The sequence below is a fragment of the Bos javanicus genome, chromosome 14 (genome assembly GCF_032452875.1).
Source record: "Bos javanicus breed banteng chromosome 14, ARS-OSU_banteng_1.0, whole genome shotgun sequence".
In the NCBI taxonomy this organism is placed as follows: domain Eukaryota; kingdom Metazoa; phylum Chordata; class Mammalia; order Artiodactyla; family Bovidae; genus Bos; species Bos javanicus.
In genome coordinates, this window is record NC_083881.1 from 59,451,591 (window position 1) to 59,474,583 (window position 22,993).

At 37.0% G+C, this 22,993-nt stretch overlaps 1 protein-coding gene across 1 annotated transcript in view; it reads right to left on the reverse strand.

Annotated features, from left to right (window-relative positions):
- The window catches only part of ZFPM2 (zinc finger protein, FOG family member 2), a 525,437-nt gene extending 503,387 nt beyond the window's left edge, over positions 1-22,050 (reverse strand). Inside the window, exon 1 of the mRNA XM_061439163.1 lies at positions 21,968-22,050. Within this exon, the coding sequence (XP_061295147.1) occupies positions 21,968-22,007 (40 nt within the window). The 5' untranslated portion in view covers positions 22,008-22,050. The remainder of the gene's footprint in view (positions 1-21,967) is intronic.
- Positions 22,051-22,993: the final 943 nt, after the last annotated feature.

Sequence of the window (22,993 nt, forward strand, 5' to 3'; positions counted from 1 at the left end):
TTGTAGATTAGGAAACATTACCCTATTTTGCAGATCAGAATGAACTAAGACCCAGAGGTTCAGTGATTGTGCTCATAGCTATCTAAAAGGCTAGAGATGTCTCTCATTGTCACGTCTCCTTCATCTTTCCCAAGGACTCTTTCCATTTTTCTAAGGAAAAACATTTTGTTCAGTACATGAATGGGCTTCCCAGATGGCACTAATGGTAAGGAATCCACCTGCCAATGCAGGAGATGTAGGTTCGATCCCTGGGTCAAGAAGATCCCCTGGAGGAGGGCATGGCAACCACTCCACTATTCTTGCCTAGAGAATCCCATGGACAGAGGAGCCTAGTGGGCTATACCGTCCATGGGGTCTCAAAGAGTGGGACACGACTAAAGCGCTGTATGTACACAAGGGGAGTTCAATAAATGACAGTTCCCTTTATTCCTAGGTTTACATTTGCTGGGAATAAGTTTTTTAAAAACTCTAAAATTTCAAATCCCGTAATAGATCTTAATCCTATGATTTTTAAGATCTCCTTTATAGCATTAGTTACACTGTGAAAAGTTGTACTAGGCAAAACCAAGAAGTTTCAAATGAGAATTTGCACTGAAATATTACTATCACTTTTAAAACATAAGGGAGGGAGGGAGGAAAAGAGAAGGAGAAGAAGGAGAGCTGAGGGGAGAAAGGGGGAGAGAGAGAGAGAATGACACAACGTGAAAGAGAGAGATGACAACCATCAGGAGCTCAGCAGGTTCACCAAGCCCTAGATTTCATTTTAGCCCACACTGCAGAGTTCAACTCTGATCTAACTACTAGCATGATTTTTTGGGCGTCTGTTTGCAGATGCAGTAGAGTTATCAATCCGAACAGACACACAATCCGGGTCCAATGTCACTTCTCCTCATTATGTTAATAGTTAATACATGCAAATGAAAACACTCTAGCAATTTGATTTCTTTGAAGATAGTTTGCATATTGTCTTAGCCATAATGACTGTACACTTCTCTCCATCTCCATTTATGCCAGGCTAGTTTCGTTCATTTTTATCAGCTCAAGTTCATTCTGGCTGCTATTGGAATGTATGTGCCTGTTTCTTTTTTACCTTTTGCCTAATTACCATTCAGGTACCATAAGCAGATTTTTCATGCTATTGGTGTTTTTCTTAATTAAGAAACAAATGAATTCTCCCTAGCAAAAAAAAGATGGAACAACAGAATAAGATGCCAGGGGCTGATGCTCTGTTTCTTAATTGAAGCAGTTCTATTGTTTGGTGTCGGTAGTGAGGGGGCAGAAATGTCATAAGTGTAGAATGTTAATAGCACAAAAATAACATAAAACTACTTTTAAAAATAAAGAGGAAATACAAAAAAAAATGCTGTAAGAGCTTTGAAAACATAGATTTTTATCCACATATTAATTCTGACAGTAACAAAGTAGCTTCATTTACAAATCCCTCACACTTCGAAAGCCTGAGGTTCTAACCTCAGTCCTGAGAGATATGCCTGCCCCTCGTGCTTGCCTAGTTAACTGCACCCTGCATATTCACTCTTCATCAATTAAGGAGACACTCAGGGGAATAATTTGTTTCTTTAATTCGTGGAAAAAAATTTTCTCTTTTAATTTGCTTTATTTTTCTACCCACAATAAAGTCTCGATGTCCTATGCATATAGTTAGTAAGTGCTACTGCAATTATAAAATAAGATACATGCAAATTCATACAGATAACTCTTCCTGTCCATTTCTCTTAGGGTGATGAAAACTTTGGGTAATCAAGGTCTTAGAAGAAAGTTGAGTATTTTACCCATTCAATATGATGGCATAAATCTGGACTACTGAATGATATAAAAGGTTATATGTATTTCTCTTTAAGCAAAGCTCCAGTTATTCTTTCATTTATGATTTTATTCCTATCTCAGGTTACATCCCACCTTATTATTATTTTACTTAAATTTTTTAAAGCATGAAAATCCATTACTTCTTTAGTAAATAAGTTAATAAAGATTAAATAAGAAGCATCAGATAGGGTAATATGTTTTGCTAATAGGAAAAGAACATTATTAAAAAATATCTGTAAGTATCAGTTTCTAAATTACTAAGTTTCTACTGTTATTAATAACTTGCTATCACTCAGGTGTCTGAGTTATGTATGGAATAAATCTAAGAACCAAATAGAGAAAAGGAATTTTATATATATAAATAATATATATGTGAGTGAAACATACCCTTTATAGTTTCTTCCCTTCTGAAAGGAAGGGCCATACCTTACCTGCTATATCACTATAAGCATGTAAAGGGACCATTTATTAAAACCTAGCATTTTAGGATAATGTGAAATATCATGGAAAATATTTTTAGGCTGCTCTGAATGCATAATTTATGGTTTTTAAGAAGTAAATAATTTTAATTTGAGATGATTTTTAAAACACTCTATCAAAGTACAGAAAATATTTTATGAAGTTGTCCAATGAGTGTGTAGGACAACTGGAAGGGAGTTGCTATGGAAAAGAAGGTCTGTGAGAAGTGAATTTGTAGCACACAAAATTACATACATATACACAACATCATCTGTATAGTCAAAATAACTTTAGGAATTCATATTTCTGTGAAAATCACAAGATAAATTTCAAAGAGCTTAACTAACTCACAAAATCTGAAATCCTATTGAAATTGTCAAGGAACTCCTTAATCCAATTGTTTATCATTTCACTATTTTTTAAACAATATGGTGAACAATGACCAAAAATAGATTTCCATGCCTGCTTTCTTTATGGTCTAATATATTAGAAAGGATCTACTCAGTCCACTTAATAGAGTCACTCACATGATAAAAAAATATTACATGATATTCAGTTTAGTTGTTTTGGGTCACGGAAACTAAGAAATAAGAAATTAAGAAATAAGACCTAGCGACAGTTCCTCTCTTTTCCTCTCTTGACATTCTGTAATCTTAGGATGATAGGGAAAAGGGAGAAAAGCAAAGAGTTTGAAGCTCTGAGATTCACAAATTCCACACATATATGTGATATATATATATATTATCTGTATAGGGAAAATATACATGGACGTGTTAAATTAGAATGAACATAATTTTTTCTTAAAAGTATGTCTAGAAGCTCATGAAATTTATTTCTAATTCTTCAAGTAAGGAGATTAAAAAATGCCCATTATCAATCTTAACCGCATGGCAAGTGTTTAGACAACACATTTTCCTACTCGTACAGCAGTGTGAAGCTGTTCTTTCCCCACCCCCCAGACTCTGACGTGCTAACATGGTGTCCCTGCCAAATTCTTGGCATTGGAAGAGAGGGGGAAGAGGCCATACCATAACGTGTTGATAATGAGGAGATAGAAATAGCAAACCAGCTGGATTGTCCTAATAAAGTATGTCTGGGATTTAGAGACACAACAACTATGTGTTCAGGTCATCCAAATGCATTTTAACCAACTGGTTTCTTCAATGACCTTTTCAGATACCCCACTCAGAAGCTTTCTAAATGAATTTTAGGTATTAACTCCACAACTGTCTGGGAGGAAGGAAAAAAAGAAAAACCTTACTTACATTTTATGATAATGATTATTATACACAAGGCACCTCATGTTATTTAATATGAAAAAATCAGACAAAATGATCTGCAACAGATTTTATAAATTTAAAAAATATTTACCAGTTTCTGTTTGTTATGAATACCTACAGTTACTATCAATGTATTTTATAAAGCATTTCCCCATGAACTTTAAAATATTTTCTTCCTTGGGAATAAAATGTGTTACTTAAAAAGTGGCTGTAGGGTTGTCCGTGCAAAAAGCTTTCATAATTTAGAATATTCAACAAGCTCTATCTTTTTACTCTGACTAGGAACAGTATTTACAAAGAAAAGCCATTTAAATATTTTAAAAATATGCAAACCAAAGGCCTTAAACTTATATTTTGAATTCATGGGGTTATTTATCACTACAAGAGAACAATTTGCTTTTATGGATTTGACCCCAAAAATGCCAATAATAAGGATATCTTACTAGTATATGCATAGTACTGTTATAAGCTCTTTGCATGTATTAATCCATTTAACCCTCAGAATAGGCCTTGTATAGGTTTCTTTAATAATCTTTTTAACAAATGGAGAAAACTGAGTCACAGATTAAGTAACTTGCTCAAGGACAACAATAAGGTGGGCCATCTGGAATTAGAACCCTGATGTAAGACTCCAAATTTGTGAAAGAGAATACCATCCCTAATCTCTCTCTAAAGAGTGACTGACTCAATCCCCTTCCAACTAAAAAAGGTTAAAAAGTGGCTTTGTCCTGCACATGCACTCAAGTGGCGTCCCACGGTCAGCGCTGCACTCTGTGTCTTCAAGTTAACATGTAAGTTTACCAACACGCTCATTTTCAAGGAGATGGCTTGGAAAGTCATTTCCTAGAGTATTTAGCCCTCTGGGCTAACACCTTTCCACGGAGTGGCTAAGAACAGGCAGCACAGCATCCAATCAGGATATAAGGCATGTAACAGGTCACCCAATTTTGAAAACGGACCCTAGTAACATCAATAATTCTGATGACTCTTCACCCCAGAAACCAGTCATCCTAGAAATGTTGTATAGCCTTCCAAACAGAGGTAGTTTTAACAGATCATCTTCAATAATTTATTCTACTAGGCCTTGCTCTGAGTCTATTTTTAGTGCTAACCACTAACTTTATCACCATGAAAACCACTTGTGGCTTTTCAACACATGATGGCTGGGATATCAGCAGGCCACATGGAAGCAGGGGGCTGGGTCCCCTTTGGGTTTGTTTTCCGCTGATGCTTTCCTTAACTTCTCTGGGTCTTTAGGAATAGAATTCTTACAACAAAACAGAAACAGACTCAGAACAAACCAGTGTACCAGTGGGGACAGGGAGGTCAGAAGCAGCAAGAGAGGTATAAAAGATTAAGAAGAGGTATAAACTACTATGTACAAAATAAATAAGATATAAGGACGCATTGTATAACACAAGGAATATAGCCAATATCTTATATAACTTTAGATGGAGGGTGACCTATAAAAATACCGAATCACCATGTTGTACACCTGAAACTAACACAATACTACAAATCAACTACAATTAAAAAAGAATAGAATTCCTAATGGCAATGCATACCTCAAGAAGCCAAATAATTTTTTTTTCCCAGCAACTAGTTCTCTGTTGATACAAAGTCACTGCAAAATGCCATTGATGAGATGAATTTACCTCCACTATCCCATGGACGGAGGAGCCTGGTGGGCTGCAGTCCGTGGGGTCGCTAGAGTCGGACACAACTGAGCGACTTCACTTTCACTTTTCACTTTCAGGCATTGGAGAAGGAAATGGCAACCCACTCCAGTGTTCTTGCCTGGAGAGTCCCAGGGACAGGGGAGCCTGGTGGGCTGCCATCCATGGGGTCGCGCAGAGTCGGACACGACTGAAGCAACTTAGCAGCAGCTATGTATTTTGGCAGCACCTCTGTCCAAACTGAGAGTCTTAAATACAATAAAAACTTCAATCCCACCTGGGTTTTCAGAATCCATGAGAATGAACAGAATGAAATTGACTTTTTGGTCACATGGGCTATCAAAGCTGAAAATATCAGAACGCTCTAACCTGTGAAAACAAACTTAGCAAGATGTATTAGGTTTGAAAGAGAAAGTGTTAGTCACTCAGTCGTGTCTGACTCTTTGTGACTCCATGGATGGTAGCCCTCCAGGCTCCTCTGCCCATAGAATTCTCCAGGCAAGAACACTGGAGTGGCTTGCCATTCCCTCCTCCCGGGGATCTTCCCTAGCCAGGGACTGAACCTGGGTTTCCCACATGGCAGACAGATTCTTTACCATCTGAGTCACCTCCTTCAAATGAGAGTAATAGATGTTTTATTTGTTTTCAGGTTATGATTTTCCTCAATCCCATGTTGCTTCTATACTAAGTCTATGCTCACTTCTTTAAAATTATTTGATAAAATTTCAACATAGGTCATTTTATTTTCCATTCAGTAATAATTATCAGAGGATATTTATGGCAGCATTTATGATTCAAAACCTCCATGTTTTCTCAGGGTGTCTTTGTTAAATCCCACTGAAGCTAAGCTCTAGTTTATCCCATGCTCTGGTCCATCTCCTGCTTACTGCTGCTGCTGTTCCCACAAGAACACGTGAGATAGCTTGGAAGATTTTCAAGGATACAAAATCATTAATAAGGTGCAAAAAAGAGCAACATATTTGGCCCAGAACCAATTTAAAATATGTCTGCATATAATAATTTGAAGAAAAATAACAGGCATCTGAAAAATCACTCAGAAAGTAAAACACTGGATATGAGTATGAACTAGTTCAGGAAGAACAGGACAAAATTTCTGAACTCAGAAAAAAACAACATCATGGGGAAAAACTTATTTTTGTAGAACAGGGCCTATAATAGTACATCAAATTTTAAAGAACAGATCGTTTATCAAAAACCAAACTATCATACACTATTAATCTGAGGTTAATAACATAGCCATGACTTATGCTGAGAACAGAGAAATGCCCTATTTTAAAAGGCAATGCATTTAAATTCTTTTTCTCTATGCAATTTCCTTCTCCAAAGTAAAACAGAGCTTAATCTTCACTTGAGTGCTCACTTTTGGTATATTCTCATATTAAGCTTAATAAGGACTATAGAAAAAATTATCATTATAGCTCTTCTCCCTCACAGTAAAGTCTGAAGTGGACAGATACTGAAATATTTTATTAAATATTTTTTCATCTTCTATCCTTTCTTCCCAAACCCCAATAATATTTCTATCCTCTCAACCAATCAACTGAGGAGAAGATGAGCAATTAAAGATACTGGCAATACGTACTTGACTGTTTCCTACCCATCACATACCTTCCCCTCACAACAGAATTTATCAGTAGTAGTAATGGTAATGGCATGACAATAAGGGAATCTATGTCCTACTCCATATTCCCAGTCCTAATCCCCAGAGGAAATATCATTATTAATTTCCTGCATATTTTCAGACACTTTTCAAGAAAATATATACATATATGTGTGTCTATTCATTCTTTAACTTCTTAAAATACACGTAGAGAGATGTCATACTGAAATATCTTCTTCTCACTTTATTAGCCTAAAAGATTCTCATAGTAGGCTGGAGACACCCATCTCATCCTTTATAATGCATGAATTACACTAAGTATTGCACCACAATTCTATTTCATCCATCCCCTATTAATGGACACTTAGGTAATTTCTAATTATTTGCCATTACAAACTACACTTTAAAGACCACACACATGAAGGTTTCTATGGGAAAGAGGACTTGCTAGGTCAGAGAGTATATGTGTATAAACTGGCAAATCAACTTTCAAAGAGGTTGCAACAACTGGAATCCCAGTTACAATTGCTCTGCCCATTTGCCACTGAAAATTTACCCTTCCCATATTCAGTTATTAAACTAGACTAATGCATATGAAAGAATGCAAAGCTACTCCCAAAGACAATCGCATGAGTTAAGCACAAACAGATTCAATTAAAAAGATATTGCTCTGTTCATTTATTTTTGCATGCATTGTCTCACCTCAATAAAATATTCATACTAAACTATTAAATGCCCTAAGTGACTGTTTCAACCACCCACTACAATGCTGTCATTAAATCGACATTTAGAAGTTAGAAGGTAGCACAGAAGTCCAAGGTGAAATTTGCGATAACAATAATTGTTAAATTTCACACAGTGAAAGTTGACTAAAACCCACTATTGGCTCATGATTTTCTCGTCTTCTCCTATACCAAATTGGTAATCATCAAACACATTTACAATGCACTAATCAGGCTCTATTTTTCAGTATCTGCATTGACCATCAATTACCTAAAGAATGAGTTCAAGTTATTTAACACGGCACACAAAGCCCTTTTAAAACCTGTTCCTCTGTGACAACCTAGAAGAGTGGGGGGTGGCGGGAGGCTCAAGAGCAAGGGGACATACATATATCCATGGCTGATTCGTGTTGATGTATGACAGAAACCAACACAATATTGTGAAGCAATTATCTTTCAATTAAAAATAAACTAAAAAACTTTTCAAAAACACAAAACCCTGAAAGTAAAACAATGTGTTCAACAACAATGACAGAAAACCTGGTCTCAAATCAAGTTCAAGCTGCCTTCTGTCACTGTTTTCCACGTCCCATCATCTTTGCTCACAACTACTCACTAGACCTTGAAAAGTGTATGTTCTTTAACGCCTTTCTGCTCTTGGCCAAACTGTTGATTCTGCCAGGATGCAATTCCCTCTTGTCCTGACTGCATCTTCAACTCCTCCTTCAAGATCCAGCTTAAGTAAGATCTCATCCTAGAGTCTTATCCTAAGTAACAGAGGTATCTTTGTACCCATATTCCTTTACACTGTCATCTATCAAGAACATAACCGATGCACAGTATTTGTGCCTTTCTCCCTAACCATGCAATATGCTACCTGACAGGACAGACCATAGTGTGTTGATTTTTGTATTTTCCCCTCCCTGTGGTTTAACATAGTACACACAGTTGGTACATATTCTATGTCTGTTGAATGACTGTTGAATGAAGAAATGGGAGTTTTTAATTTAAATAAAAAGCATGTGGATAACTCTTTTTTTCTTTTGTATGGAAAACTGCAAAACCACTTTTATTAAAAGATGTATCACAGGAAATGAGGTTGAATTTAAAATTTTTTTTCATTCATTCGTCCATTCATTCAGCTAATATTCTTTGAGTGTTTGCTATGTGCCAGGTACTCTTGCAGCAACTAGAGGTATAGAAGTGAACAAGACCAGGTTCTGTCCACTGAGCTTAGATTCTAGTGAGAAATCAATTTAATAAAGAAGTATATATACTAACAAATCAATAAAGAATATAATTTCAGATAAATATCAGTAGAATGAAAATAAAATAGGGTAATGGGCTAGAGAGCAAATTAAGGCATGTAGGGGGACAGAAAATTTAAATGCAGGCTAAGGGAGGTCTTTCTTAAGAGTTGACATGTGAAGTGAAAAGTGAATGATAAGAAGAAGACAGCCATATGGAAATCTAGGGAAATGACATTTCAAAGAGAGAAGCAGCTTGGCATGTTCAAGGAACAAAAAGAAGACTAGTAAAGATAAAATGTCGTTGAATGCAGGTGGTTTATGGGGGCCAGTCAGGGTAGAAATTGGGAAGGGAAATGGCACATGATCATGGTATACTTGGTGATCAAGTCAGACAGAAAAGCAACAAATAGATCATAGAACATGCAACAGCATTGATGTAAAAAATCAGATGTCAATTGTAAAGGACACCCACTGGAGGGCTTACAGCAGCAAAATTCTTGAATACCCAAACTTTTGTATAAAATGTCTGGATATTCACGAATTCTTCAAAGTCCATGGATCCCAGGCTAAAAGTTCTTGATTAAATATGCAATAATTAATTTTTCTTCCTTGGGCTACTAACAACATGCATTCAACATTTGTTTCACCTCTGGTAAAACCTAAGAGATTATTTCTCAGTATAAAGAACACTGGTGCTAACCAATTTAGAGAAAACAAATCCTTAAAACTCTTCCTTAGTAACATCCTACACTTCAACCCTCTTGTTTCTTTCTTCAAAATGTAAACTTACAAACCAAGGACTAAAAAACATAGAAGTGAACTGCAGACTAATCATTCCAGCCACTGCATCTCAAAGTCACACTCTTCCTCCAAATGAGATTTCTGAAGCTGTAGAAACTAACCAAGAAATTGGAGTCTAGCTGACCACAGAGCTGATTGCTGCTTTCTATTTATAAGGACTGCTGATCTTAATTATTTTTATGATGTGACACCGTTTTCATTTGTCGATTCTAATTTTCCTCAATGTATAATTAGACATTTTTCAGGAGTAGCTTACCCATATGCAAAAGAGTATGCAGTTCAAAACCACATGGAATAACAGAAACAAACAGAAAACACTAAAGGAATAAAGGGGTTGAGAAGGCAGTATTAGATAATCTATGATATTGTGTGTGTGTGTGTGTATGTGTGTGTGCATGCACACAGAAAAGCAAATAAACTTTAGACACCTGTTCATGGATACTCAAAAAAGAAAAAAAGAACCTCTAATATTTATCAAAGCAATTTGCATTTTACAACTGTACACCACCTTAAAATGAAACATCATTGTTACTGAATAACTGAGAAATGTCATCACAGACTTATGCAGCAACTGTGCTATGGAAATTCACTTGTGCTCTTTTTTCCCTGATGCTACAAAAAGTATTGACCATTATTAGCTACCGCCAGTAAACAACATCCATCAGCACAGAATCATAGGAGTGCTCCTTTGCCTGAAGTATCTTTTCTGAAAAAGTTTTTGTAACCACACTTACGATTCTTCATTATTCCTGAGAGAGAGATAGACAGACAGATTTCTCTGTTTCATATTAATGTATGTACAAGAGACTAGGTCCTTTTCTTATGGCACCTTTCTTGGAAGTTTTACTCATCACGGCTGAAATGGCCATTAGCCCCCTTCCCTGATCACTTATTACGAGTGCCACTTCAGGTTTCGGTGCAAAGGCTTTCATACAGTATTCCACTTATACTATCAGCAATACAGCACGTTGCAGAATTCATCCTGCTGGTATTAAGCCTTCAGTATTAGCTAAGACCCAACTGTCCTTAAGAGATCTGACCCTTAAAACTCAAGAGAAAAGCGATACATCCTAAAGGATTTCTAGAGAGTATCAAACTGTCCTAAATTCAAATCCAAGCTGTCCAAATTCCAATACTGTAACAGTTATACTACTTTTCATGGCTAACTAACGCTGGAAAACATTTTACTCTAAAACTAGCTACTTTGATTTATTTTCTTTCTTCCCTTCCTTGTTTCTTTTAATAGCAGACAAAATTTATTTAATTTACCTAATAATAGATATAATCAATATCTACTATTAATTATGTTCAAATTCAAAAGTGATCTACAATGTTGTTCTGTAGTAGCATATAAACTAATATATTTTTAGGTGATTGTAATATGTGCCCCGGATTTGGAATTTTCCATGATTAAAATACAAAGAAACAGTCTATTAATCCTATCACCAGCAAGAATAAAGTTCAGCAAATGACAGCCACAGTCATTCACTAACCACAGACCTGTACAAAATATAAAGTTCTCCCATTGTGCCAAGTAAGGTTTTCCCAGACTCTGGCATGGCTAAACCATGTACTAGAATATTTTTCACCTAAGTTTCTCATAATCTATGATACTCAAACACCTGGAGCTGATAACTCTAGATTAATTTACATTGTAATTTCCCCTCAGTAAATCTGTATTTCTCCATAAAAACTAGTTTTTAAATATTAAATTTAGCCAATTTATGTGTCATGACTTTTACCCTAGAAGACTATAATACAATGAAATATGCAAATGTCATTATATATTGCAAAATATCACATAAAATAGCACATAATTATTAAATAAACATATGCCCTTGCCCTTATGACATAACCATGTAACAACACTGAGTTAAACAAAACAGGAAGGTAGTCACACATTTCTGTTTGTAGACTGAATCTTCATGCCTTTAAGAGACTATCAATTGTTAGAGCCTGGACCTAAAAAAGAAAGAATGAAATATTAATAATGTCCCACCTTGTGGGAGCTCGGTATTACTTGACACTACACAGAAACCGACCTTTTTGTCCTTCAGGCTTGCCTACCAGGCCCCATCTTCTATCGCAAAAGCCAAATCATCTGATCCCAAACTAACTGTCAACTGCCCGTGATGGTGGGGAAGCCAGACATCAATCAATCAGGTTTTATCAGACGCTCTCTTCGTTTCTCTGTTGTGCTCATCTTATCATCTGACCCAGTTGTAGCCCTGACTTCAGAGGCTTAAGCAACTTGATGACAAAATATGTGCCTGTTTGTCCAAGATGCACATTGTTAAGAAGTGGGGTGATATTTTTAGCAGCTACCTAATATATTTGCAAATGAACTCTTGAATATTTCACATTTGCAATGGTGGTCAGTCTCTTCTGCACACCAAGCTTGTTATTGGCTATCGGAGGCCCAATAAATCCAAAATATGCAAAAGTACTTAGGTGCAAGTCAAATGTCATCAGAAAATATGATTATTTTCATGGCAATGTGGCAGAAAGGCTATCAATATGAGAATTTCAGGATGGCACTTCAAGAGAAAGAAGACCTAATTGATAAATGTGCACAATATAAATTCAGACAGTTTTACACCAAATAAATAAAAGCAAGTCAGAAAATTAAAAACCTTTTTAACTATTCCTATTGACTGGAGTCTTGGAGGAAAAAAAGTGTTTAAATCTTCAATGCTGTTGGCAAAACCACATTAGCTGACCCACTGCTCCAATGATATAAAGAATGTACTCCAATACATAAACTAGTTGGGTAAGGAATCAACGGTGACATAGATCATGAGTTTGACAGTTTTTAATTCGAACAAAATATCTGTTACGTAATTTTTATACAAACTGACAAGAGAGAAATACAGAAATATAGTATGGCTATAAGTACTCTATGTTAGTATAAGCAACTGTCCACTTGCTTATTTTCCTTAAAAATCAAAAGAACAACTTTTATGATGAATATAAGATTTTCATTAATAGGCAATATTGTCAATATTCCACTCAGCTCTCATTTAAATTTTCACTGAACTATATTTTGAAAGTATTTTAAGAGCAGCATAAAATTTATCCACAATAAATTTATTTATTCACATAAATACATACATTAATCATATAGGTATGGGTTATAAAACATCACAACGTGTTACAATGATGTATGTTGACATGGATGAAAATGCACACCATGAAAGCAATTTGTGCACAACAAATGAGAAAGTACAATAATAATTTGTACAGCATTCCAAAAGATTCCCACTAAATTCACAGGGTCTTATTTTTTTAAAAATGCCTTTGAACTTCTCAGCAGACAGCAAGGAAAGAGTCTTACTAGTATATGGCATTTTATATTTTTGAACATAAATGGAGAACTAAACAAGCTTCTACTTGCAATATGATTTTTTCTCCTTTTTACATTACTATGAGAAATTGTTTTAAATCCATTACAAAAGTTCTTGATACCAAATATGCTAAAATTAAGTTATAACACAAATTTTTTCATTGAATTAAAAATAATCAGAACTTTTAATTGAATTATCTGATAATCTTTAAAACTTGTATTCTAAATTAGGTAATTTAAATGTAGTAAGCAAGAGAGAAATGGACAGTATTGAGTGTATTATTATTTATTTTTTATTCTTTAAAGCCACTTACAAGTATACAATTTTTAGCTATTTTTTGATACACATTCAGAAGAATCTGGCCCTCAATTGAAATTAAATATTTGTTTATTCACTATTTTTCATCTTCTAACTTCCAGTTTATTGCAGGCTTACAATAATATGAGAATATGCCACAGTAAAGCAAGTGTTTTATCTTAAAGAGCACACCATTATTTATATCACAAAGAAGCAACTAATAATAAAATTTAAAGTTCCAGATTAATAGGTAGTAAAGGTCAAATATTTGTCTTTAAGTTTTATAATTGATTATTAACCCAACTCAAGTTTAACGACTTCTCCAAATTTTGAAATAAATAATTTCAGAAACTGCAGCTGAAACACCTATGTCAAGCAACTCACAAGATATCTTACAGATACAATATTATATAGATGTCAACTTGTTGAAAATTCTCTTAAACTGTCTCAACAACAGATATCCACAAAGTTTTACAAATGCAGATTGAGTAATTCATATCTTCAAAAGAATTTCTCTTTCTAAGAAGGGAATCAATTAAAAAAAATAACAGTAAATATATCTTCAATAAATGCCTCCTTATTTAGAGATAATTTTAGATTCATTTTAAAGTTTAAACAAACTTTTCAAATAGCTTTTTTAGTAGGTTGTACAGAAACTAGGCACAGCAGCTTTATGTAGACTATTAAAACTCTGTACATGTGTGGTAGCCTACATAAAAGCTATATTTTATATACATTTGTGGTAGTTGATTAGGATACATCTAACATCATCAAAAGTCAAATCATGTAAAAAAAAAAAACATCAGACTAAGGCATGCAACAACTTCAAGCAATTCAAAGGGGCAGTAGCCGGTGGCATATGCCCAGATTAACTGAAGGCCTTTATAATACTAAATACTACACTACAGCCTCTTATAAACATATTCCTTTTTTTTTACACTCATGGGGATATTACCAGAATACTAAATAATAAATAGCACTGCCTTGCAGACTACATAAAGAGTTGACTTTCCAGCTATTACATGGACAATGCCTGGAATGAATAAGCAATTATATGACATTGGCTATGACCATCAGGCATTTTACATTCATTTTTAAAATCTCCAAAATCATAAGATACATATACATCTTCCCCATAAACACACATATTTAAGTTTATTTAGTGCCCACAACCTCAAGAATAAAGTAAAGCATTTCAGGTACCATTTCGAAATCCAATTTTTAATCTTTAGCATAATTTTTTAAAATAATCAATGAATTTCCAAGGATCTGATTTAGGGGAAAAAAGCGTTCATTTTAAGCAATCACTATATCTTAGAAATATATTAAAAAAAAAGATAGCATCTCTTTTATTTCCTGGCTTTGGCAACTTAGGTTCTTTTATTATCTCTGTAAACATCCTTCAGAGACATCTATCCTTTGAGCTTACTACATTAGGATTTCCTTCCTTAGTAATGAATATTTGTTAATACAAAAATAGTCCTATAACATTTCTTTCTTGGACCTTTCAGAGCGTAACTCTCTGGCTGAGACATGGGGTGCTTATCTTGTACCCATCATGAGGCAAAACTGGTCCTCAAAAGCACTTTTTAAAAAATAGTGGATATATTATAATAGACCCAGAGAGAGGGATGAAAGAGAAAAAAATAAGAGCTTATTTTAACACCTGAAATCTTGACCAAAATCAGTTCTACCCAGTAACTATCATATATTCATTTTTAGAAATATTTGTCAAAAGCACAAATTACTAAGGCTTTAAACAATCCTGACTAGACAATTCTTCTCTACCTTTTTGTCATCTCAAAAAGACAGTCTGACTGTAATGGTATGACACCCTCTCAGACAAGCCTCTCGGCATTAATATTTAAATCTTACCTATCCCTTGTGATTGGAATTCAGCCTCTATTCGCAAACAAAAACTAAATCAATGTTCTTAGAGTTCAAACTAGATCCCTAAACAGTTTGCCACTCTCTATGCACAGATAAGATAAACTTTCTTTGACCCAAGAGATGAAGTTGCCATGACGATCAGAGAGTCCACTTTCTATATTGATATTTTGCTGATGTAACAACAAATAGAACCAGATCCTAGTGCCGATAATGGTGATTAATTAATACTAATATTGATCCCTACAAGCAAGAGACAAGGCTATTAACTTGAAGCCTGAAAAGTCAATTGTTACCTGTGGCAGAGATACTAGGAGCTGATTTGGAAGCATAATAAACAAATGTGCTATCTTTATGCTAATACCTTTAAAGAGATAGTACTTTCTAGAATGCCAAATATTAACATGTCTCAGCTTATTAACTTAATTGCATTTCAGCATTTAAAAATGTAACCTTATTGAATGATACATACTTACCCCTTTATCTATGGTGGAAACACATTCTCTGGTGACTGAAGTAAGGGACTTTTGTTGCTATTCATTTGGTGAGGGAATGAACTGATAATTTTACACAGCACCAGGCACTGAATTAGACAGGGTTTCAAAAATACCTGCAGTGTTCTTCTGAAATGTCCTACTAATCCTTCAGAATTGGGAAAGAAACAAGAACTCCAAGGGAATATGACTTGGAGGATGAGAGCTCCAAAGCTAACATATTCACTCATAATTTTTAGCAAACAAAGATTGCACTGAAGAAAGTATTCTTAAAAAAACTTTTTTATGCCCAGAAACACCTAATTTTCGATTTTTCGCACAATTTAGCCAAACACCAAAAAAACTGCTCTACACAGTATCACTTCATCTAAAACTTGAATATACATTCTTTTGAAGGAAATTGAGAAGGTACCTTTTTTGGAATATAGAACTTAATCAAAGAACGTAGAATAAGATTACTTATTTACTACCTTTTAAGCAAGTTACACATTGAAAAGGGGTTGTGATTAAAATACCAATTATAAGTCCATTCTTGATTTACTTTGTTTATGGGGAAGAACAAAAATATCCATATTAGAAATCCATATACGTATATCTAGTCCCAAATCTGTCATTTTAGCAAACACATTAGCTTCAATCTTGTTCTCTCAAAACTTTTTCCAGTGATAAAAACTAGTAGCAAAATGGACTACTTAGTTTGATTTCTTTGTTTTTACCATGTGAAGGAAGAGCTAATTTAGTCCTTAAATAGTCCTCAAACAGTAGAAATAACAGGGATGAGGGAGGCCTTGAAGAGCGCATGGACAGGAGAACTCTGCTACCTTAACTGTGACACAGAGTTAATTTACACTACCATACAGGCAAAACATATACACATATGAGCTAGACAACTAATACAATCAATCAATATCTTAATTTATTCTCAAAATTAACCAGAAACAAATTAATGTGTAAATCTTCGCATTAACCCTTAAATATAAAATGAATTTTAAATTAGCAGAATGTAAAAATCAGAAGCTAATCGTTCAACTGCACTACTGTCTTGCCCAACTTAATAGCACCAACTTAAATAAAATAAGTCACATCATATTTTCTATGTCTACATTTAAATGGTTCAGGAAATATTTTCATTTGCAAAGACTTATTGGTACCTTGGAATGTCTAAAGTGAACACTGATCTCTTACATGAAATTTAGAGAGATGCTTTACACTCCTTATAATTGAACTGATATACAATCACATTATTCTTAACGTTTCTGGTTATAATTTATAGAAACATTCAAACTTCTTTGTCCATTTGAAATACTGAGACATATAATATTGAAACTCATAATTTTTCTTCCCGCATAATTTTATAAATGAGCCACTTTAGAAAGCTACCAGAAGTGGAAAACAACAGTTGCTCTTTTAATTCCAAGTCATATCACAAAGTTTTAACCCTAAAATCTTTTATAGCAACTAGGGATATGAAATGCTACCGCATTTATATTTGCATTGTGACTGCACTGAACTTAAAAAAAAAAAAAACCTGACTTCATGATTAATGGTCTTTAGAAGTGAACTTTCTTATATTCTCTTTAACTCTTAAAAACTAGGATTCACCTATTAGCCATTTCTTAACTTTCTTATTTTTAAAACATCTACTAAATATTCTTAGGTTTTTTTGAGAAAAATTCTATGTATTGATATATTTCAAATATATAATACAGAAATTAATTTTTTTACACATTACATTGGGTACCAATCTTTCTATTTTATTAACAAAACAGCTAGTATACATAATGTATTTTGCTTTAGTTCATGGCCAGTATAAAAATAGATTTTCTGAAATGTAACTCAGTTAAAAAATGTAGAAAATAAAATTTCTAACATGAGATACAACATAAACCAAAAAGAAAGGCTTATTTTTTAATGTTATATGTAATTATTTTTTAAATCCAAAGAAGTGAATAATATGTTTCAAAGCAAAAAAATCTGTCTTAATATTTTGCAGATAAAAAAACAAAACATCCTGGATATGAGTGATCACTGTATTTCAAATGTGCACAGCATATCCAAAGCCCTTTTAAAAAATAATAATATTAATGGTAATACAGTAGTTAATTAACCCCAAAACTATGGATTTAATATTAATACATGAAACACTAAAGAAAAGACTCCTACACTAGAACAATGAAAAATAACCACAACCACCTCTTTGTATAACATAATTTAAGGTTCTAAAGATGATCCATTAGAGGTTTTCACATTTACAAATATTAAATAAATTTAATATGCAATACTCTCATTTAAAATAATAATCATTTTATAAATAAAACATTTAATATTATCTACTTTTTACAAAACAGCATAAAACACTCAAGAGACACTGTGCAAGTCAGGGATTCATACGGCCTGAAATTATTAGATCATCTCAAATAATAAAAAGGCAATGTATTCAATAAGAAAGGATTCCAAGTTCTGCAAAAGTCCTTCTACAGAACTGCTAACAAGGTTATTCTTTACAGGGAACATTTTACTTTCAAGGTGTATATTCATTCCCAATATCTACTTCACTTAACAAAAAAAAATTCTCTCTCTTCATTCTCCCTTTCTTTTTCCTTCACCACAAATTATTTGGCACACGATCCAGACTGAACATTTCTGTTCAACGTGTTTGAAAACATCAAGCAATCTAAAAGTTTTAGGAAAACTATTCTTGAATGGCATCAAGAAGGGTGCCTTTTCTTAATGTTGGATAAAAACAAAGTATTTGAGTTTTCTCTCTTTGAATGTCTACATTAACTACTAGCTGGCATTTGTAAAAAATGCATATATATATCATATATATGTATGTATGATATATATATATACATATGTATGTATGTATATCTTTGCTGAACCCATAGCCAATACACTCAGTGAGACTGAAGTTGGGGACATATAGGGCAATAAACACATTACTAGAGACAACAGCTTGAAGAAGAAAATGACAGTAAAACTGCATATACAACACAGTTACTAATCATAAAGAGATGCGTTGGTAAAAGAAAAAAAATCATCATTTCTGTCATAAATTTTGCAGTGCAGCCCCAGAATGGAGAACAATCTGGGCAATTTATTGGCATATTGGCAGGAGGTGATAAGGCTAAAAACAACAACAGCGAGCAGCTGTGCGGGGAGATGGGCTGATAGCATGATATGGCTCCCACACCAAACACCTCCCATCCTATCAGGGCTTTTTATCAAACCAGGATTACAATAATAGCTTAGAAGAGAAAGCTTCTGAGGGGAGGGCAGAAAATATAGTCTTGGAATAGGAAAAAAAAAACTGAATTTTGGGACAAAACATGGGGGCAAAATACATAATTTATCACTGTATTATCAGGAAATCCAGGCAGTCTAATCAAGGAGCACTGAGTGACTATTTTTTGCCTTATCATCCAAAGTGGTGGAAACGGAGAAGGAATTATCAGGCTTCTGCAGATTGCTGGGCTGGAATTTTAATGGTAATAATCGGGTTTCTGATGGTATATCTTCTCCGCTTATCTTTCCCATTATCTCCTCTTATCTGGCCAGTCATCATAGCAAATTAATGGTGCTCTTTCAGCGTTGCCTTTTTATCGCTGCCCGGAGAGCACCCAAGGGGAAAGAATAAGCAAAATATTAAAATACTGCATAAATCACAATTTTAGATAGCAGGGAACTGTACGCAGTAAAAGGAAAAAAAAAAAAAAAAACTGTGCCCAACAACCTTTTTGTCCTTTAAATTGACTGTCTTCACAGTTTCTGGTATAAGCTGACTTTTTGCTTGTCATAGTTGCTCTAAATTGGGTATGTTTTATCAGCAGTGCCAAAGCTTTATTTTCAAATTCTGGATGTTTCCAAGTTTAAAATGCAGTTTCATTAGTTCCATGAAATGCCATTGTTTCAAAAACCATTTCTTTCTGGTATTTTCCAAACTTCTGTTTGATCCAGAATATCAAAAGCAACATTGTTTATAATTTTTTTTTAATGTTTTTCTTCTTATATACTACTAAAATTGGAGAGACCTATCATGGTAATGACTCTGAGTATCAGACAAACTTCTCCATCTGCAAAACTGTTTCCTACCTGAACAGGCAAAGGAGACAGATGTCAATAGGTTACAACCAAAGTGACTTTACAGTTGGCCAAACTACATTTAAGTATTCCCGCCCCACTCCACCCCCCAAAAAAACAGCTATTAGATAGTACTGCTCTATATATAACAATCCAAAGACATCTAATTTCTCATTTTCCTTAACAGTGCAAGGGGAGAAGGGTGTCCACATTTGCATAGATAATCACTGTGACCCTAAACTGAATCCAATAAAAGTCTAAACTGCATGTATATTAATAATGCATATGAATGCATGTATCAGCAGGCAAGGATCACTGGGAATAAATATAAATATAATACTTGTTCACTTTCAAATGAGAAAACTTTTAAGTATTTTTGATAGTTAATAAATCACAGCATTCAAATAAGGCACTAAAATGTTTTATGACCTATAACACAAGTGTAGCATCAGCAATTAGTTCCAGCGCTTTAATCTTCAATTATATGAGGTGGACATAGAAGGATAGGAAAAAAAAATTTAATGTAGCTAATTGAGAAGATAACAAAGTATTCCCAAGTAGAATCAGATGGTCTTTGTGCTATACAATCAATTAATATTAATTATTTATTAACAACTTAGACGACAGCCATGAACTAAAAAGCATTTTCCCTTTAATAATGCTTATAATCATATCTTATAATAAGCAGTTTTGTACTACAAAATGCAACATTTATACATAGGGACCAGATCGATTTAGTTCTAAAAGGTAAAAAGCAATTAGTTGAAACCATGAATAATCACTCTGAAAAAAGGGAAAGTCTTCAAGAACAGTGTCTCTCTCTACTCAATTAAAGCTGCTTTGAGCCCAAAGTTAAGTCCAGTCCTTGCTTTAACCCAAGTTGAAGCAATCCAAGAGAAGAAATCCACTAAAGAAAAGCTAGCGAGTCTGCTTTTAGAGGCAAGGATCTAAATACTTATGTAGCAAACTGCTTACAACCTGGACCCCATTTTATACTGGATTAAGTTGCTTTATAGGATTTATTTTAAAACTACATTAAATGAAATTTCTAACACGAGGGGGTGCGTGTGATTAATAATCAAGGGGGAGGCAGTGTCATGAAAGCCTTTACCTAAAAGTACACGATAATCAGTTTTACATTAGTTGCAAGGCTTCAAATAACACGAAGAAATGGACACACCGCATGGCTGGCAAAAAAAATAAAATAAAATAAGGCTGTTTCTCCTTTTCGGCCAAAGCGTTGAAGACATGTCGCAGGGCGACAAGACATTACGGGAAGGCTAATCCCCAAGACTCGAAAAGTTGACCGAGTTGAGCTCTGCGGGTGTGTGCTTTTCGAGCAGGTGCCTCTCGCCTCGCTGGGGACTCTCAGCACCACCCGGGCCCCCGGGGGCTCGGGGGCTTCAGGTCAGGCTCATCTGAGGCGCCCAAGCTGCCTTGAACTCCCGGCTTCCGCGCTAGGAAGCAGCCGGCGGCCCCTCCCCGCGAGGACCCGGCGCGCCCGCGGGGCCCAAAGTAACCCGCACGCCCACCGCGTAAAGCGTCCCGGTGCCGCGAGCGGGACGGGCCCGGAACCCCCGGCCAGATCCGCCCGCGCCATCCCCGCGCCCGCAGGGCGGAGGCGCACGGCTGCCAGCGGCCGAGGCGCGAACTTTTACACCTACTTTTTGTTTCGCTTCGGCTGTGGCGTGGCTCTGGCACCGCCCCGGATCGGGACCCAGACACTGATTTTCCACCGCCTGGGGACGTGGCCTCCCTCGCCCCGAGGTCTCCACCAGTTGTTTCGGAGAACTAAGTTCTCACTCTGGTTGCTAAAAAAAAAAAGTGGTCCCCAAGAGTAGCAGCCCGTCCAACGCAACAACAATGACCACAACCACACTGATAACAACCTCCTGAGTGAGTTGGAGCTACCCAGCCAGGCTCCAGGCGAAAAAGCAGCTCTAAGTGCGCGCGGGGGGTCAGAATTAAAAAGGACCCCGTGGACGAAGGCTGAGCCTGGCCAGGAGCGGGCTGTTCCTCGCAGCCTCTTTCTCGCCCGGCGGTCGGGCTGTCCGTCTGTCTGTCTGTCTGTCTGTGCACGACTAGCTGTCCCTCCAGCTGCTCGAAGTTTGACAAATCCCGGGCAGCGGGAGCGGGTTTCCCCGAGTCTCCCTCCCCTCCTTTTCCCGCCCCGCGCGCGCCCCCCGCCCCAGAAATAATCCCACCAACTCTCGGCCCCGCGTGCAAACTTACGTTTGATCTGCCGGGGTTTGCTCTGCTTTCGCCGGGACATTTCGGCGGCGGCCGCTGCCCACGGGCTCCCGCGGTGCCCGCGGTCGGGGCTGCCGCTCCCTCGGCTCCCGCAGCCGCCGCCGGTCGGGCTCGGGCCGCCGCCGGCCGGACTCCAGGTGCTCCGGGCACGCGGGATTCCGGGCGCTGGGCTCCTCCGGGAGCCGCGGATCCACGTTTGGAGATGAGCAGGCAAATGACGAGGGAGAGAGAGAGAGAGGAGAGGAGAGGGGGGCAAAGAGAGTGTGACAGGAGGGAGGGGAGGGGGAGAGTGGGAGAGCGCTGGGGTGGGGGGTGAGGGGGAGAAGGGGAATTTTCAAACGGAGGAACCGGGAGAGAGAAAAGGGGGAAGGGGGGGCGGGAAGGGAGTGCGAGCGGAGGGGAGAGGGGAAGCGAGGGGGCGGAAGGCGCGCGAGGAGGCGCGCTCGCTCTCCCGGCTCTCGGCGGCTCGCGGGGCACAGACGCCGCCGTTCCGGGCCGCGCAGCTCTCGCTCTGCCGCGGGAGGTGGCGAGGCGCGGGAGGGAAGGAGGGGCGCGCCGGGGCTGTGGGGAGGGGGGGCTATTCCATCAGCGGACGGAGGATTGGCTGCATCCAAAGCCAGTCCGGATGCAAACTAGGGCCCTGGCCTGGTCGCGTGGGGTGCAAAGGGAGCGCGGCGGGGGGCTGGGGGGGTGGATAGAAAGCGGCGTGGGGAGGGCTTGGAGAGGGGCCACCTTCTGCAGTTGTCACCGCGGCAGCTCGGGGCTTTTGCCCAGACCACCCCCGCCTCCTCTTCCTGGCAACTTCTTTCAACAGCCCCCTCTCATATGGAGCCCCCCACCCCCATCCACCCCTCAACTCTCCTCTCTCACGCCTCGTCTGTCCAGCGGGGCACAAAGAAATCTCAGTCTCTCCATAAACTTTGTGCTTCCAGTTAATGCCGCCCCTCCCCTAGCCCCCACCCCGCCCTTCCATCCCTTTTGGCAGGAAGGTTTAGGCCACTGGCAGAA